This window comes from Rosa rugosa, chromosome 5 (assembly GCF_958449725.1).
Source record: "Rosa rugosa chromosome 5, drRosRugo1.1, whole genome shotgun sequence".
In the NCBI taxonomy this organism is placed as follows: Eukaryota; Viridiplantae; Streptophyta; class Magnoliopsida; order Rosales; family Rosaceae; genus Rosa; species Rosa rugosa.
This window is the reverse complement of record NC_084824.1, coordinates 18,087,539-18,105,758: the sequence shown is the minus strand read 5'-3', so window position 1 is coordinate 18,105,758 and position 18,220 is coordinate 18,087,539. Positions and strand designations below refer to the sequence as shown.

The 18,220-nt window shown below is 37.6% G+C and overlaps 3 protein-coding genes across 3 annotated transcripts; 1 reads left to right on the top strand and 2 right to left on the bottom strand.

Annotated features, from left to right (window-relative positions):
• Positions 1-140: 140 nt before the first annotated feature.
• On the bottom strand, positions 141-2,014 carry LOC133710837 (pentatricopeptide repeat-containing protein At4g15720). Its single transcript, XM_062136980.1, has one exon. It carries the CDS (start codon positions 2,005-2,007, stop codon positions 196-198), a length of 1,812 nt encoding a protein of 603 aa, XP_061992964.1. The 5' UTR covers positions 2,008-2,014; the 3' UTR covers positions 141-195.
• A 3,775-nt stretch (positions 2,015-5,789) lies between these two features.
• On the top strand, positions 5,790-7,549 carry LOC133710428 (protein SRG1). The gene is made up of 4 exons (XM_062136495.1): positions 5,790-6,125; positions 6,267-6,514; positions 6,650-6,977; positions 7,062-7,549. Exons 1-4 carry the CDS (start codon positions 5,865-5,867, stop codon positions 7,335-7,337), a joined length of 1,113 nt encoding a protein of 370 aa, XP_061992479.1. The 5' UTR covers positions 5,790-5,864; the 3' UTR covers positions 7,338-7,549.
• A 4,960-nt stretch (positions 7,550-12,509) lies between these two features.
• Positions 12,510-17,993, bottom strand: LOC133709261 (cullin-1). Its single transcript, XM_062134940.1, has 20 exons — positions 17,832-17,993; positions 17,491-17,660; positions 17,286-17,385; positions 16,780-16,965; positions 16,469-16,516; positions 16,182-16,385; positions 16,010-16,087; positions 15,793-15,882; positions 15,605-15,685; positions 15,429-15,491; positions 14,954-14,989; positions 14,786-14,872; positions 14,546-14,695; positions 14,380-14,435; positions 14,110-14,230; positions 13,853-14,014; positions 13,620-13,763; positions 13,272-13,490; positions 13,011-13,178; positions 12,510-12,909 (listed from the first exon to the last, which is right to left on the bottom strand). Exons 2-20 carry the CDS (start codon positions 17,628-17,630, stop codon positions 12,808-12,810), a joined length of 2,235 nt encoding a protein of 744 aa, XP_061990924.1. The 5' UTR covers positions 17,631-17,660; positions 17,832-17,993; the 3' UTR covers positions 12,510-12,807.
• Between the last annotated feature and the right edge of the window lie 227 nt (positions 17,994-18,220).

Here is an 18,220-nt window from a genome sequence, read left to right as displayed (position 1 = left end):
GACTGCTTTTGAGTGGGAGCTCTATGTTGGAAGACATATGGGCAATACATTAGAAAAGAGTACGGAAAATGGCGGCTTTTATTAAAGCTGAAGATATCTAACAGGTTGCAAAGACAATTGATTCAAACTCGGTATCAAAATGACAATAGAAAAATCAAGTGGCCTTTGCATTGATTATGAACTTTGGAATGATTATCACCAAAAATCCCTACAAGTGCAGGAGCCACCTTTAAAGTGATGAAATCTATTAACATCTCTAACAATGAATTCCCTCCTAACAATATCACTAATAAGCTTGAAAGCTTCATGACAATCAGTACACATTCTCAAGTTCTTCATTATTCTAATGGTGACTCCTTTTGGTATACTCAGCAATGCAAAACCCAACGCCAATCTCTCACTATGAAGACCTACAATTTCCTCTTTGGCCTCCTCCTCTACATCAACAAAGACCAATCCTATACTCCCTCCTACATATCCTCTTTGTTTCATTTTACCCTCCAACTCCCTCAGCAAAGTAACCACCTCACTCCGCCGTGCACATGATGTTACATCTCCAGCATAGAACACATAATTTGAGTCCTTAATCTCAACCCAACTGCAGCCGGGTTCTTTCCTAACCCCAGTACGCTTCATTTCTGACCGAAGACCATGAGCGGTCTCCCACTCTCCACTCAACGCATAAGCATTTGACAACGTGACATATGCACCTGATACCTGTTGGTTGGAATCTATTAGCCGTCTGCTAGCTTCAACAGCAATGTCAACCCTTCCACGAAGCCTACTCGCTGAAAGAAGTGTCCCCCACACCAAGGCTTGTTGATTTGGTTCTGCTTGGATGGATTTGGCCAGTTCGTACGCCTCATTGAGACGGCCAGTTCGACCAAGCATGTCAACAATGCAAGTATGATGCTTTGCATTTGGGGATATTCCATGTTTCTCATACATAGATTCATAGTGTTGGAGCCCTTCATCCACAAGCCCTGCATGGCTACAAGCATGCAAGACACCAACAAAGGTGACATCATTGGGTTTTATTCTTCTATCGATCATTTCTTCAAAGAGTTGAAGGGACATTTTCCCCAATCCATACTTCGCAGCAGCCACAATCATCGAAGTGTAGGCTATTACAGAGGGATTTGGGATTCGCCTGAAAACCTTGTCAGAATACTCGACACTCCCACATTTAGCATACATGTCAACCAATGCACTCGCAATCACATCATTCAGATCATGTCCACGGCGAATCACTGCTCCATGTGCAACTTTGCCAGAAACTAAACGACCCAAGCTCGCACAAGCATTTACAACACTAGCCAACATGAAATGATTCGGACGCTCCATCATCCCACGATTAAATTCCCTATAAAGCTGGAGCGCATCCTCGCCTCGTCCGTTCTGGGCATAGGCAGCAATAATGGAAGTCCAAGTAACAACATTCCTCCCACCCATCAACTCAAAAACCCGCCGAGCGCCACCGACATCATTGCACTTCCCGTACATATCAACCAGCGCGGAACACACAACAAGGTTCTTTTGCACACCCAATATTTCAACACGGGCATGAATTTTTCTGCCGGTTTCAACATCAGCAAGCACCGAACACGCATTAATGACAGTAGCGAAAGTAAACTCGTTGGGCAGAACCGAACATTCCAGCATCCTCCCAAACAGCCACAGACCCACTCGCGGGCGATCCGCGCTGACGTAGCCGGAGATGAGCGACGTCCACGACACGACGTTTGGGTCAGGCATTTCGTCGAACACCTTGGCTGCAGAGTCGATTCTGCGGAACCTTACATAGCAATTGATGAGATGGTTGGCGGTGAAAGTGTCGTAGAAAGAGCCAGACTTTATCACGACGGAATGGATGGAGTTTGCGGAGCTGGAGTGGTTACAGTTGCGGAGGAGGTGTTGGATGAGGTGAAAATGCGACGGTTGGTTTTGGCGGGAAAAGTTTGAAGAGGCGGCGGTGAGGTGGAGGATTTGGTTCAACGGCTTTTTCATTCGGCTACGCGCGCGCGCGCGAGTTTCCGTTGGGAGTTATATTTATACGAAATACTAATCGAGGGTATTTTGGTCATTTTTTAAAAAAAAATTTATCAGGAAAGAAATCTAGTCCTTTTACTATTTTATCAATTTTGTTTTACCTTGAATATTTTTTGTTTCCAGGTGCAAGGGCAAATATGAAAACTCAAAAGTTAAATTTGTCTTACACTTGATGTAATTATTTGATGGGTGAGATTGTTGGTCTAAGTCTAACAGTTTTTGTGTCACGCAGGGAGGAAGCAAGGATTTATGATGCTTCAAAGTTTTTAGGGGAATAGAGAGCTTTAAAAAGGTGTGAGAACGTGTAGTAGTGTAGATCTTTTACTATCCCTTCAGATTTTGTATATTGAATTTTACTCTAATAGCTTAACTTTTTCTTTTGGCTAAAATCGTAGAATGTAATTAGGTCACATATAAAGTTTTATATACACATCTATAAATACTTAATACACGCCTTTTTTTTTTTTTTTGTAAAATTAAAAATCTCCATTATACCCATTTTCACAACCAAGCAAACAAAAAACAAGTTATAAATATGATCTTACCTCCTTTTCTCTGTTCTAAGCTTCCTCAAATGTTACGTAGTAGAAAAAACATGATATAAATCATTGTTCTTCAACCTTCTATATAAGAAGAATTAATCAAACTTTTAGTATCCATTCAGAGATCATAACAAGGTACTCCTATGTATCAATATTTTGTAGATCACCCAAATCAAATCTAGGTAATAACTGATGATTTAGCTCGAGTTGATCTATATGGTTTGAAGCCATGACTATTGGGTATTGACTGTCTATCTTCAAGCTTCCGTTTTTTTTTTTTTTTTTTTTTTTTTTTCTGCAAAGTGGAGTTGAACCATGAAGCGGGCAAGGTTCAAGAGGTAGGAATTACGGGTTGGCATTTGCCCAAAAGAATAGGATATGGATAGAACAAGATGTTTAAAGGAAAAAAAAAATGCAAGGGTGTGTATATATAATTCCTCTAAAATAAAACGATTAGTCCCTTTCAAAAAAAAAAGAAAAAGTTTTTTTAGATTTTCCTTGTGTCCCTTCATTGTCAGCTTGTCTACACTTTCTCAGGCTGAAAAAACTAACAAATGACAAAAAAAAATTCATTGGAATTGCGAAGAAACCTCGTGCTTGGTCTAAATCTCTAGGGTAGATATATACATGGCCCTTCTAGTAAAAGATTTTTTTTTTTTTTTTGCCATTTTAAGTGATCACTTGTGGGACTCACTTTTCGATCACATATTGGCATATTGACCGTTAAGTTTTTAGATCTCTATGAATATACCACTTCTAAACAATTTCAGCCAAATTGATAATCGTTAAGGTACTGAACTAGATCAAAATCATCAAATCAATGGACGAATCAAATCTGTTCAACCTGAACCGTTCATGTTCATAATGGTAAATCGACTATAAATACTTTAACAATTTTTAATAGAGAAAGTGAACTCATTGAGAAATTTGACAAAGACGACTAGCACTCGGGAATTCTCCCAAAGAGCTACAGATCCATGGGGTTACGATTTCTGACGTAGGTATAAATAAGTGAAGTTTATGACACACAAAGTTTGGTTCAGACATTTCATCAAATGCCTAACGTGCAAAGTTTAATTTTTTGAATCTCGTGACAGCAATTTATGAGATAATTGGTGGTGCATTGGAATATAGGGAGTTTGTAGAAGTCTGAATTGTTACAGACTGTTGAATACTCGAATCAGATAGAAGCTCATTGTCTCCTCGAAGAGTTTACCTTCCTCTCTTGTAGTTGTAATTATGGTCTTACACTATGAGATTAGGTGATTTGGCTGCTCATTAGGTAACTAGACAGTATGCTTTCAATTGAACACACTCCATAACCTTTTTTTAGATCGACCTTATCTGAATTTTGTGTTAAACAGCGACAAGTGTGGCCCGTGGACCACCATTGTACCGATACTGTCCCAACTTAACCACCCATTAGGTGTTGGGTTTTAATCACAAAAGGCAATCGGAATTTTCCGATGGCAAATATAAGGAACCCAAATTCGGGCTCATGATAATTGGAGACTTAATTGGAGAGGGACCCGCTCTGATACCATGTTAAACAGCGACAAGTGTGGCCCGTGGACCACCATTGTACCGATACTGTCCCAACTTAACCACCCATTAGGTGTTGGGTTTTAATCACAAAAGGCCTCGGTACAATTGGGTAAGAGCCACCCACTTATAAGTTATATTTTATTTGTCACTTTTCCAATGTGGGATCTTTCCTCTCCAACATTTTGGTCGACCGACTATGCTTGCATAAAAAACAAGGTTAATCATTTCCTTGACATATATAATATATTGAAAATTCATGGTGCGCAAGTCTCCTACCTTTTCTAAAAGAAACATGCACCATGTTTTAATGGTAGGTTCCTGTCCATGCATACTTGAAAAGCCGTCACTAATGAGCGCAGCACTGCATAGTATTCATCTCTATAATTGCTTCAGAATATTTTCTAGCTCTTATACTTTTTTATATATTCTCTTAAACGTCCTTCACCAAAATAAACCGCTTGCTATTTCTTTCATGGCAGATTAAGCAGTAACTAAGTAGCATGGAACTACATGCTTAGTAATTTTTTTTCTTTTCTATGGCTTTCTTTAAGTATCCTGGAAACCATATTTACTGATATACAGTCTGAGGGTCAGCTAGGGTTTGAAGAAAGAGGAGGGTGGACAAAGATATGACAACACTGGATTTTGGTCTGAAAAAATGAAGACATGTAATGGGAATCCAGAATGGCGTCTAGGACTACCTGACGTCCTGACTTACCTCCCCAAAGGGCCCAAAAAAGTCTGCAATAAGAGACAATTGAATGTGCGTAATGCGTAACCACCACCACTGTTAGATTCCTTTCTCTTTACAGAAAAACAAAACTTATTGCTTCACATGTTCACAATCTGGATGTATCAAGGCACCACCACATATAGTAAGTACAAAGTAGGTACTCCACAGAAAAAACAAAGATTTTTATTGACACAGTTCATGAGCTGACGTTACTTTCGAATTTCGATTACCTTATTTGTTGTAATTTTGTGTTTTATTTAATATTTTAAATCAAAATCTTCGCCTATTTTAACTTTTAAGTTTTGGATCTCATTCATCTACTGGTCTAGAATTTTATTATCGAGTAATTTTGTACAATATTTATTTATTTGAATAATAAAAATAAATAAATAAATAAGTAGATGGAAAGACATGAATCTCCCTCTAAAGAATTTTTTTAATTTATTTTTATTATTCAAAGAAATAAATATAAAATGAGCATATTACCCCTTATATTTGGATGGAAAATGTTGAATTTGACGGAGGAGATGCAAATCGACAGTTTTCGCCAAGTTTAGGAGTTAATTTTTACAATTGTAAGTTGAGGGTGTAAATTGACAATTATTGTCAAATTTAGGGTGTATTTTAGCACTTATGCCATTTGAATATGTCAGCTAACTAGATCTTAATTAGTTAATGAGATCCAACGTATTATTCCCATAAACTCCCCTATTTAACCACTGGTCTTTTGGTTGATATTCTAGGATCTCGAGGGCTACATATAAGAGCATGACTCAACGTCTTAACTTGGTAAAGTGCATAAAGTCCCCACAAGCTACAACCAATATTAGACGTGACAATTGCAATTTTAAATAGTATTCCCCAAGTACTAAAGTGCCTAAATTATGCTTTTCTGTGCCTATAAATTAATACAGGCATGTGAGAGTTGAACTACCAAAGAGAACTAGTTGATTAGAATTTGCTTTAGTTTGTTAGCTTCAAACTCTGCTGCTTCCATGGCCCCAATTCCCATTTCTCCTGTTAAGGTTGGTCACATTGATGATGTCCAAGAGCTGAGAAAGACTAAACCCACCATAATTCCTGAAAGATTTGTAAGGGACAAAACTGAGAGACCAACAACTGTAGCCACTGCTATACCATCCTCTAGTGACATTCCCACTATCAATTTCTCTAAGCTTTCCAGTGGAAACACAGATGAACTCAGAACTGAAATCTCTCATCTCACAACCGCTTGCAAGGACTGGGGATTTTTTCAGGTACATATTTCGCTATTTAATTACCCGCGTCGGGGATTTTTAAGCTTTGCATTACAATATGTAAGATCATGAGCCTCTCTCGAGCTATTGCTCATTAGTTTTAGTTTGGATGCTCCAACTTTGACCACGATATGCATGCAGGTGGTAAGTCATGGGATTGATCTGAGTCTGCTTGAGAGTATAGAGAAGGTAGCCCAGGATTTCTTCATGCTACCTTTAGCAGAGAAACAGAAGTATCCAATGGCTCCTGGAACTGTTCAAGGATATGGACAAGCTTTTGTTTTATCAGAGGACCAAAAACTTGATTGGTGCAACATGTTTGCTCTTGGGGTTGAGCCTAAGTTTATAAGGAACCCAATACTATGGCCAACAAAACCAGAAAAGTTCAGGTAAAAGTTTTTGCTTTATTTTCAAATTTAGTTTTTAGTCTTTTGTTTTCACTAAAGTGAATATATCTAATAAAGTCTAAACCTTTTTCTTCTTCTTTTTTTTTTTTTTTTTCTTTATTTATTATTCCCCTCCAGTGAAACTGTAGAGGTCTATTCAAAAGAAGTGAGGAAACTATGCCAGAATCTGTTGAAGTACATTGCCATGAGCCTCGGCTTGCAAGGTGACATCTTTGAAAAGATGTTTGGGGAGGCTGTTCAAGCCATAAGGATGAACTACTACCCTCCATGTTCAAGACCTGACCTTGTTTTAGGCCTAAGCCCACATTCAGATGGGAGTGCCCTGACAGTTCTGCAGCAAGGGAAGGACAACTCAGTAGGACTTCAAATCCTCAAAGATGACAGATGGGTACCTGTTCAGCCTATTCCCAATGCTCTTGTGATCAACATTGGGGACACCATAGAAGTGAGAAGATATCTGAATTAACCTTATTATATAGTTCTTTTTTAATTATTGTCCATTTTCTAACTGACATCAAAGTGATTACAGGTTCTTACAAATGGGATCTATAAGAGTGTGGAGCATAGAGCAGTGACTCACAAGGTGAAAGATAGGCTTTCAATCGTCACATTTTATGCTCCTAGCTATGAGGTAGAGCTTGGACCTGTGCAAGAACTGCTGGATGAAAACACTCCATGCAAGTATAGAAGATACAATCATGGAGAGTACAGCAAACACTATGTTACAAACAAGTTGCAAGGAAAAAAAACACTCGAGTTTGCCAAGATTCAAAGCAGAAGTTCAAACCAGGAAGAACCCATGTAGTGTATATATTTTAGTTCCCCAAATCTTGTAAATAGGAATTTAGACCAAATATTTGGTGGAGTACGAATGTTGTGAAAAGTAGCCTAAGTTAATGGGATGCAATGTTTATGTGTAAGTCATATTTGTATAACAAGGCTAACAGTTAATGGAAGCTCGTGGGGTATTTGTGTCTACAAACCTCTCGTCATTAGCCGGAACAGAACACAAAAAAAAAAAAAAAAAAAAAGGAGGAGAACCTTTCCTGCCAAAATTGTGCTCGTTTCTTATGACCTTATTTTACTGAGCATTGTTACACTTGAGGCATCAAGCTCAAAATAATTAATTATGAGTGGAGAGGCTCATGTTTTTATACACCATATCTTTAATTATATTTGGGTGATGTAAATTTATGCTACAACTCGGTTCCAGTGCTATAAGTCGCTCAAAAACTCCCCTCCCGCTAGGGAAACACACGGTCTTGAGTCTTGACTCTCAATCTGTATCCATGGGGTTCACTTGGTCGTGTATCATTTTAGGAACATAGTGAGATCTGAGAGTCATGTCATAATTTGAGAGTATGGTACATTAACATTTCTCTACATGTTTTATTTTATGTAATATTTTATCACTTTAAAGAATTGTGTTACAATTTTGAAGACTAATGTGGTAATTAAAAAAAAGTCATCATTAAGGTAAATAAAGTCATCGTTAGAGTAAAATAAGTAATTAGAAAAAATTCTAAAATTCCTAATTAAAGTAAATAAGGTCCTCGTTAGAGTAAGGTACGTTCTCATTTGAGTAATTAAATTTTAAAAGTAGTAAATATATATATGTCATTTGCCCATTTATTAACATATTGTAGAATTTCTCTGATTATAAGTAGAGAGACTCATGTTACCATATGCCATTAATTTTAAAAGTACTCAAGACACATGTCCTAAACTCACTCGATGCTCCCCTATACCAGTACCCCGACGATCTTATCATAGGATTAGAGTATTTCGCCCACAATTGTCTTAAATTTAGCGAGGGTCATGCACATGTGTATATTTCAATATTTAGGCAGTGTGAGATGCCAACAAGCATAAGGGAAAAAAAAAAAAAAAAGACAAAGAAGTAAAACATAAAAATGACAATTTTTACTGTTCCCCTCTATAAGATTCTTAATATAGAAACAAGCATGCAATCATATGCAGGAATCCAACACCAGCAACCAACCCATAATTCTTCAATAATCCAAAAAAGAAGATGGACAAAATTATCGGTGTTCCATTGCTGGAGAGAGAGAGAGGCAGCTTTTTCTCAATGGTGGGAAAGAAGAGAGGCCCATTAAAATCATGTGTCTGTATTTTTGTTGTTCGACATTATTAGTGTGGAAGGAAGACATTATTAGTGTGGAAGGAAGGCAGAAGCACTGAGCAAGTTGTGATGGGTTTTCTGGTGATTCAAAGCTGAAATGGTATGTGAGTGGTAACAACTAGGCACAAAGTAAAGCTCAAACATTATGCATGACATGAGAGCTGAGGTAAACAGAGGAAACAAGGGTTAATATTTTATGATTGTTGAGCCCCCCACAAAGTTCAGTGTAAATAAGAAATTGCTGAAGCTCAATAAAAGAAGAGACCTATTAGTAAAGGAAGGTATATGCAATCAATTTATGAAAAGTTGGGGAAACATTTACCCTCCACAACAAATATGACATGTGCAAACTTGAACAACGTACAAAATGACTACAAGGCCATTCATGATGCAATTTGTTTAGTGGAATAAACTAATAATTAGCTATCAAAAGTGGTATGGTTTGAGGCTAGAGGAACATAGAATAATTATTTTTCATTACCACTGCGCCCATATTTCATCATCAGTCCATAGATTTTAGAATCAGTTCCATTAATTGTTTTCACTTAATTTCCATGTTAATTTTAGATCTTTTAAACTTATTCAATACCCTTCATCAGAAACTTCTTTTCATAGAGTAGCAAGTAGTACATATGGCTGTGAGGAAGTACAATAGGGTATTGAAGGTCTTGTACGTTGTAGCCCGATCTGTGTTTTCACGGTCAATATGTGCGTAGCACCAAAATCAACTCATTTTTATTCCTTAAATATAAAGTTATAAACCATAGAGTTAGTTTTCAACCCTGCTCAATGTCTATGAACACAAGTATACAGCTACAATATAAACACAAAACATAAGTAGAAAATATCATATATCATGAATAATTCAATTAAATGGTCAAATTAAGGGTAGAGAGCTGAAGTAATTTGAACAAGCCCGCGGGCAGATCCCGTAGAGTCAAGGGGATGAACTAACGATCCCATGAACTTGTTATGTTCATTTCTCTAGTGCTTGTTCATGCTTGATAAAAGATATTGCAATGGTGTAACAAGAAACACACGTGTTGTTCACTCGAAGAACTATGAGATGAAATGCATCTAACCCTAGATAGCTAGATCATTCATTTTACGTAACTATGACCCTACTTAAACTTGATCTCATGACGAAAAATTATAGATCCAGCACTGTTGAAAAGCATCAAAGTTTCACGATCGATAAAATCTTCGAGTTTGGGACATTGGCGGAGTCTTAATTAGCTTGACACATGCATGAGGAGCTAAATGGGTGAGCACCGTGAGCTTGACTGACCTCATTCGTGACATTTGAGTGATTTGACACAAATGAAAATCCCACTAACTAAAAGACCAAGTGCTCACGCAAGTTCGTGCTGTTTCTAACTCTCCATTACCATCAGCAATTGTGGGATCTTCACCCCCGGCCGTCCTTTTCTCCCCAAGGCATATTTTAAGCATCCTTTTCAACGAACTCTTTGGTTGGTTGGAGAATTGGAGAATTTAGAAGTGATCTCAGCAAATGGGTCCCCAGATCCAAGTTTGAATCACTTTATAAGTTGCAAATGCCAAACCTGATTAAACTAGTTATTTGAAATAAGAATGGGAAGAGCTTTTGAAAAAGTGAGCACCAATGGGAGGAGGAAGCTATGAGAACTGATAAGTGTAGGGGAGGGAGAGAGGGGGGGGGGGGTGTTTTTGGGGGGCTCCAACTTTAGTGTAGGGGAGGGAGAAGGGGGGTGTTTAGTGAGGGGGGGGGGGGGGGGGGGGTGGTGTGGTTTGGGAATGAATAGACAACCGTTGGTTTTGCTTCTGTCACTTCCATTATCATTTGCACAATTTGGCATATTGTTGGTATGAAAAATTCATTGAACTTGAACGTCCCAGAGAAACTTGCTTTTGTAAATTATAATTTGTGTGTAGGTACCCAAAACTCATACTCTAAAGTCCATAACGAACAACCTGAAATTTCACCCTCTTTTCTGACCCTTTTGTGTTGTTTGGCTTGTGATATTTGGCTCAGAAATACAGAGACCATGTAGAAACGAAAAATCTGTAACACAATTAGCCATTGGTTTAATGGTATATCTCACAGCAAGGAGAACCAAATGAAGATTCAACTGAAGTTTGCTGGTTGGAAGTATAATCACAACTTTGTCGATCATGTTGTCTTATCACAGCTGCTGCTTATGTTTTGATTTGATTCTGTGAGTCTGAAACTGACGAAATGAGCACTAGTGTTTTCTACGTTTCAGCTGACATTTGCCAACAAAGAACTGTACATGTTGATTGATGGGTACCACATTTCAATTAACGGCTGTCAGCCACTGCGTACTAATGCTAGCTTTCTCCTTTCAATATATGTTATGACCATGCCAGCAATTCATATTTTACCGAAAGATACTTCCACTTCCCCAGATTCAGGTTTGAAATGATACCAAACTTTCAATATATAAATATTATTCGGATAATTTCATCTAATAATTAATTAAAATATCTAACAAAATATTTCTAATAAATTAATTTTTAAATTCTAGTTTGAATTAAAAAATACGGAAAATTATCGATCTTTTCAAAAGTACAAAGAACGGAATGAGTACGTGTATTAAACGGGAAAACCTCAATTAACTAGTTTTGGGAAGCTTTTACCTAACTTCTCTTTTATAAAGGGGAGCTTCATTCTTACCTCCTATTTTGTCCTTGCAAACTGAATGGGAAAAAAAAAAAGTAACTCCAAACCTTTGCGTCAAACAAATTGAGTTTTGAAAGGATTTTCTATTTGCAGAATTCCATATTTCAAGTTTATTAGCACTAGTTGCGAACATCCAATCTGAGAAACAAAGTCAAAGCTCTAGAAGAAATGGACATAAATGTTTAAACATATTGCTTTGTTTCATTTGGAATTCTCTAGGTCTCAAAAATGTGCTCTGTTTCATACTTTTAAGTTGCCTTTGACAAAATAGGATGATGTTAATGTTCTCTCGGTTACTTCTATACTTCTATAGAAGTAGAGGAGTTAATAACTTGGGACGGGGAGACAAATCACTTGGGATGAAGTGGGTGTCCGTGTGTAGTGGAGGTAGGAACCAGGAAGGGAGGTGTAGAGAGAAAACAATAAGGGCAAAACTGGAAGTATAATAGTAAAAAATACTGTGAGAGGTCGAAATAGAAATAAGGGAACTGTGAATAGAAGTTCTCTTCATAAAGAAAATAAAATTAAAATAAAGGACTTTAGTGAAATAATAAAAATGAAAAGGACCCAGATGAAGAGTTACTAAAAAAAGTATAATGTTGTTCAGTACCATTTGACATAAATCTACTATTTATAAGTTGGAGGTCGTGAATTCAACTCACAATACACTAGTTGTTGTATATTGAGTTATTTATTTAATCAAAAAATAATAATATAATACTCTTATTCCAAAGCTAAAACAATGTCAACAACAGTGAGATTTTGAAGCAGCATGCTTCATTCTTTAATAGGAAGCACGAGGGCATATACCTTCATCGCTGTCTAATGTCTATGGATTACAATACAAACATTCACTGTGATTCTGTGAACATTCCAATTGAAGTCCCTAATCTTTACTATATTAACATGAAAACACCATTGTCCAAAATAATAGCAAGACGGGGCCAAACAACTCATGAAACAGGAAGGAAATCATATTGAAGTGATTATAGGCACATTCATAGTTTTTACGAGCCATGCACTTCGAAATCAAGACAAAGCATCCCCCTGGAGCTTCACAATTGATGATCAAAGAACAAGTCGATGGGAAATACCATAACTGCAACATGTTTCCTTCCAGCAGGGCAAAGAAATGATTAACAAACGAGAGGTGAAGTAGTCAAGACTGAGGAATGCGTTAATTAAACAAAGATATAAAGCAGTCATGGTGCATGGGAGGATAATATGAAGTCGATACAAATTTCATCGCCAAGGGTGGTCTAGCCATCCATACCTGGCTCCAAGTGCAAAATGTACAAAGCATTCTCTCTCAGCTCCTTTAGGCAATCACTTCAGTCACAGACGCATTGAAATTTACAAGTGATTGGGCCATTTCTTCCACCCACCTGACCTGCTTGCTGTGCTAATTACAGAAGCAATAGGTACAATGTCATTTGAAGATAAAACACATCAGGCCAAGTACCTAAACATATTGGGGTTCTCTTTATCCCTTTCCAAGTAGTCTCTTGTGATTAAATCTTCAATCCTCTTTTTTATTGCTTTGAAATCCGGCTGAAATAAGAGAGGGGAAAATAAATCAACTCCACTGTTTGGAACCAAGGGAAAAGGTATTAGATCATATACAAGGGGGATAAAAATAAGTAAACAAGAACCTTGAACATGCGACCAAGCTGCTCCACACACTCCATTACCAACTGCTGATGTCCCAAAACTTTACGGCTCTTCATGATACGCACAATAGAAGCATCAATGGCATACCGTCTGTCCTTGTCTACATCTTCGATTACCTTTTTCTTCTCATCCACAGGTGGAAGAGGAATCTACATATTAAATACAGCGATAATTGATCATTCACATAAAGCAGTAAACTGGAAGACAAGACGAGAACAAGATACTGTGAAAGATGTGAGTACCTTGATCCTCCTCATTTTGTCAGTAAACTTCGAGTTAAATTCAAAGAAATCAGTAGGCGAGATGGTTTTTGTGTTTGGCTCCTTGTTAAGGATCTTGTACTTGGCACATGACAAGGAGTGGAGCAGTCTAACAACATCATCATCAGTCAAATTTAATTGAGTCATGATCTCCGAGTAACTCAATCGATCTGAGGTATTGAATAGCAGCAGAGCTGCAGCCTAAAGTAAAATGAAGAATAGTCGGTCTTAGAAATAAGAGAATGTCAACTAGAATCTGTACCACACAACCCATAAATAAATACAAAAGATATACAGATTAGGAAAGTAATAACAACCTGCTGTACATACCTGATATGTCGTGACGATAAGCTCTATGGTTTTTGGTTCAAATTTCCCACTTATGTTACAAGTACCCAGAGAATACATCCACGTAAGCTTTCTATGTTTTGTCTTCGTTTGATAGAATTCCTTGAAAACCTCAACACACTTAACCTAAAGTAAGCGCAATAGATAAGATTAGCAACTGCCTTAAGATACTTTACCCAGCAGAAATAACAAATGGCAGCAGAATCCATGCGTACCAGCTCAGCTGGAAGGTTGAGGTCAAAAGACTTGTAGCTTGGCCAGAAGCCGGTAGTCAACACAGTAACTGTTAAATCAATCCCAGGATTTGCCTGCGAATTATTTTTGAGGTATTCCTCAAAGTTGGTCTGGTTCTCCTTTGCTAACGTCAAATCTGTAACCTGGAAGAAATCAAAGAATTTCATTTTTCGTTAGATATCAGAAACAAGTGTACTAAACATTCAAAACAACAAAAGGATTAGATAAGGCAACTGACCATCCCCTCCATCTTTGAGGTGAACTGACCACCACATTGTTGCTTCAATTTTGTCAATATACATCTCTCATGGTCATCATTAGCACTTTTGTCAAAAAGAAGACGTCGAGCAAGCTTTTTCCTGTCAGCCATATACAATCTAAAATTAGTCAAGATGTAAATCACTTTTCAAACCATATATAATCATCCATGAGCCATTTCCTGAAATATATGTATATACAAAGAGAGATATATGACTAAAAGCAAGAAAGCAGCAACAAACACTAGTACCTGTAGAATTCAGCAAAAAGGTCTTTGTCACTAATATAAGCCAGCAGCTTTACTACCTGCAGTTTGATTAACCTTTGTTAATAAAACATTGTTTATCAAAAGAAAAGATGAAAGCCACAGATTCATAGAAGACAATGAAATGAAATGGCACATCAAGAGATCAGACCTTCTCGAGTGTGTCCTCAATGGCTTCGTCACTCAATTTCTCACTACCACCTTTCTTAAGAATGTTATCACAGAAAGTAGCAAGTAGTTCTGCACTAGAGCTTCCAGCAACACCCTTGTTGCAGAAGATCTCAAAGGCCTCCTTGAGAGCCTACAGATAACAAAAAGCGTCAATATGCACGATAGTTGGAAGTGATTAGCGAGTCTAATAACAACAACATTCTCACAGCTAGACACAAACCTTGTGGAAAAGGGTATGGTTTTGGAAACAATCATTGACATATGCTAGGTACTTGTCATGAAGCTCAATCACTTTTCTAACGAAAACCTGAGGTGCACAATCATATTAGTTTACCCTTATGGATACCATTCCTGTAAAATTCCATATTTACAATTTCCATCAAATTACCTGCTCCTGCAGACCAACCACATCCTTTTTATCTGCCTGGGGAGGGAGAAATGTCAGCATTCAACTACAGTTAACTGTCATTACGATGGGCATGCACAAAAAATTGTACGGAACAAAGTGATATCATAAAAACACTGTCCTGTTGGCCAAATGGACAAAAAAAACAATCCTTCCAGCTTTACAGAAGAATTCATAGAATCTATTAATCTATTAATGTCCAAAAGAGCCGTCAGTTCTTATGAAAAGAGAATTTCTATAAAGTTAATCTTATTATTCCGTGAGAGAAAATTTTTGAAAAAAAGTATAGAAAATTATGCGTTTTCTATCTAACCCTGTTTATTATTTCCCCCACAGGAGCCGCTCTACTAGAACTTCAACAAATTCAGAGCCGCAAGACAGTATTCAGTGGAAAATCTTCTCAGCAGACACATAGAATAGATTAATTAATTGGAGAAAAGATGGACAAGGCACAGACCTTCTTGTTGCTTGCTGCATCTTCAGCTTGTTTGACTAAGGCTGTTCCTTCAGCAGTAACATGCTGCATCAGGGGACACCGATTATTTAAAAAGACTAAAGACAAGGAAAATGTATGCTACACAACAGAGAATTTGTTAACCCAGGAAATTAAAGGGAGCATCGAAAGCTACAAACCTGCTTGAATATACTTGAAACTGGATCCAATCCTCGAGGTATCTTAGAAAAGAGCCTGAACATTCTAGACAAATCATCCACCTAGAGTAGACAAAACAAATGATAAGAAATATTGAATATCTGTCTGTTTTCAAGGCTTTGTTCAATCTAATCAACAAAGGTTAAATTTCAACATCTTCAAAAGTCACCTTATCATCTCGAAGCAGTGCATGGCATCCAGAGTGCTCTTTCTCCAGAAGCTGAGTTGCATATACAGACAATAGCTCATGTTGAACTTTCTACAGTAAGTAAAAAGGCAATTTATATAGTCAGTATTTCAAATTTAACATATAATTGTATCCTTGTCACCTCCCATAACATGAGTATGAATACAATGTGAAGTTAAAGCAAAGTACAGAAACAAACCTCAAGTAGCTTAGGCTCACTACTGGAGTGTAAGTAATGAGCAACTCTATCTTTCTCCCTCCTTAAACATTCCTCTGCCTGGAATTCCCAGAAAAAAAAAAAAAAAAAAAGTGAAAAATATTTCATATAGACAACTACATTGACCTCATATATCAAATATAACAAACCTTACCTTTAGCATATAATCTGGACAAGAATCTTCTAAGATCCAATTGGAAGCTTTCCGAGAATAATAGGCGGCAGTGTCTTTAAGCATCGCTGCCTCAAAGTCATTGTCATAGTGGTCCATTTGCCCCATGCCAATCTCAACAAATATATCCAGCACATTTTTCAACAGAGCTCTGTCAATCTGTTCTCCTTCCCGTTCTTGATCAATCTGAATTGAAGAGATTTTGTCAAGTAAACTGATATGACAACTTCACTGCTATAACATGCATATCAAGACACTTGAAAACATACCAGAGAGATTACAGCATCTCTCACTTTCGCATTTAATTCTTGGTAGACCTGAAAATCAGAATTATTTTCCACAGTATATTAGATGTAATACATGAAAATAAGATCACTCAAGCAGTTCAGGTATGGGGTCTTTCATCCAAAGTTTACCAATAAAAGGTTTGGGAATGGGATAAGAGAGCGACTACAGAAAATCAAGCAGTGAATGGTAAGAGAGAATCCAGATTGGGCAGTTATTCAAGATGCAAATAAAAGAATCCCCCCCCCAAAAAGCAAGATTTAAAATGGCCAATTAGGGTTCAATAATGACTTACAAGATCTCGAAAGCAAGTAAGTCCAACTTCATTCAGGGGTGGAAGTGACCTCCGAGCTATAAAGTAGCGATCAAGATAGTGAAAGAAACGGGAGAGCCACCTAACCATGATCTTATGGTTTGCCCACCTTTTCACCAGCTCTCTTAGCATGAACTCATCATGCTTCTCTCGCAAAGATGGCAAAACCTGATCATAATGTCATAAACACATAAAATTAAACTAGATTAGACAAAGGCTACAGGAAGAGCGAGCATCCACAAATAAATAACACATTCTCCAACATCTCAAAACAACACAAGCTTCTGGGGAAGGCTGACATTAGCCCAGACTACACATGTCGCATTGAAAATCTGATTCACATACAACCACTTCTAATAGGTCGCTAAGTCATATAAGATAGGACAGACTGACAGAGCATTGGCCAAACTAAACCTTAGTCGAGAAGGAGACTACACATGTCATTAGGAGTGTCCAGAATTGGCAAAAATAGCTAAATTCCTCCTCACCATGGAACTAATGTACTCTTCGAAAGACTCCTTGTACTTGTCGTAGAGCTGTTGCGAATAGTCATGCGGCGGCTTCTGAGTGCACATATTATATATCGTTCTGCAAACAATCACAAAAAACAATGAACCCCATCTAACTTTGCAGCATCCAATGACCAATGTTAATAACCAAACAACAGCAACAAAAGAGCAAAGAGAAGAATACGTGTAGAGCATCATGTAGTCCTCGGAGCTGAACTGAGGCTCCGGCAATCCTTCTAGAATGTTTTTGAGCTTTGTGATCCCCTTCTGCATAAACTCCCATCCTTGATCCAAATCAATGGTCTTCCGCTCATTCATCGTCATCTCGACACTCCACCCCCACCCCACGTTACCCTGCAAACATCAATCACCCAATTTCACACACTCAACCAAAACCTCAAACTCCCCAATACAAAACGCAAAGACTAAAAATTTAACTAGCTCTCAGCTTCAGAGAACCACAATCCCTATTGCTCAAGATTCCATACCAAGTAATCAGAGCTAGAGAGAGAGAGAGAAATGGACCTGATTTGGGCGCGAAGAAACCCTAATTGGGTGGTGGTAAAGTGTAAGCAAGAGCAAAGCTGGGGAGGGTTGGATTTGGGATCCACAGACTGCGCTAATTTAGTAATTTCGCGGACAAAAAAAAAAAAAAAAACACAGGTCCCCCTCTAGTTTCTGTTAATGCCTCTACTTGTCTAGCTACTTGCTAAATTATGGCGGTAGCCATGTTTTTTCTATTTTCTTTATTTATTTATACATAAGTTTTTCTTTTCCTTTTTTTCTTCGAGATAGATAGAATGGTTTTATTCATACATCTTAAATATTAAGTGATACTTAATTTTTCATTTTCTTTAAGTCTGTTACCTACTTCATGAAAGAAAATATGAGAGAGGATTAGGCCAACCTTCATG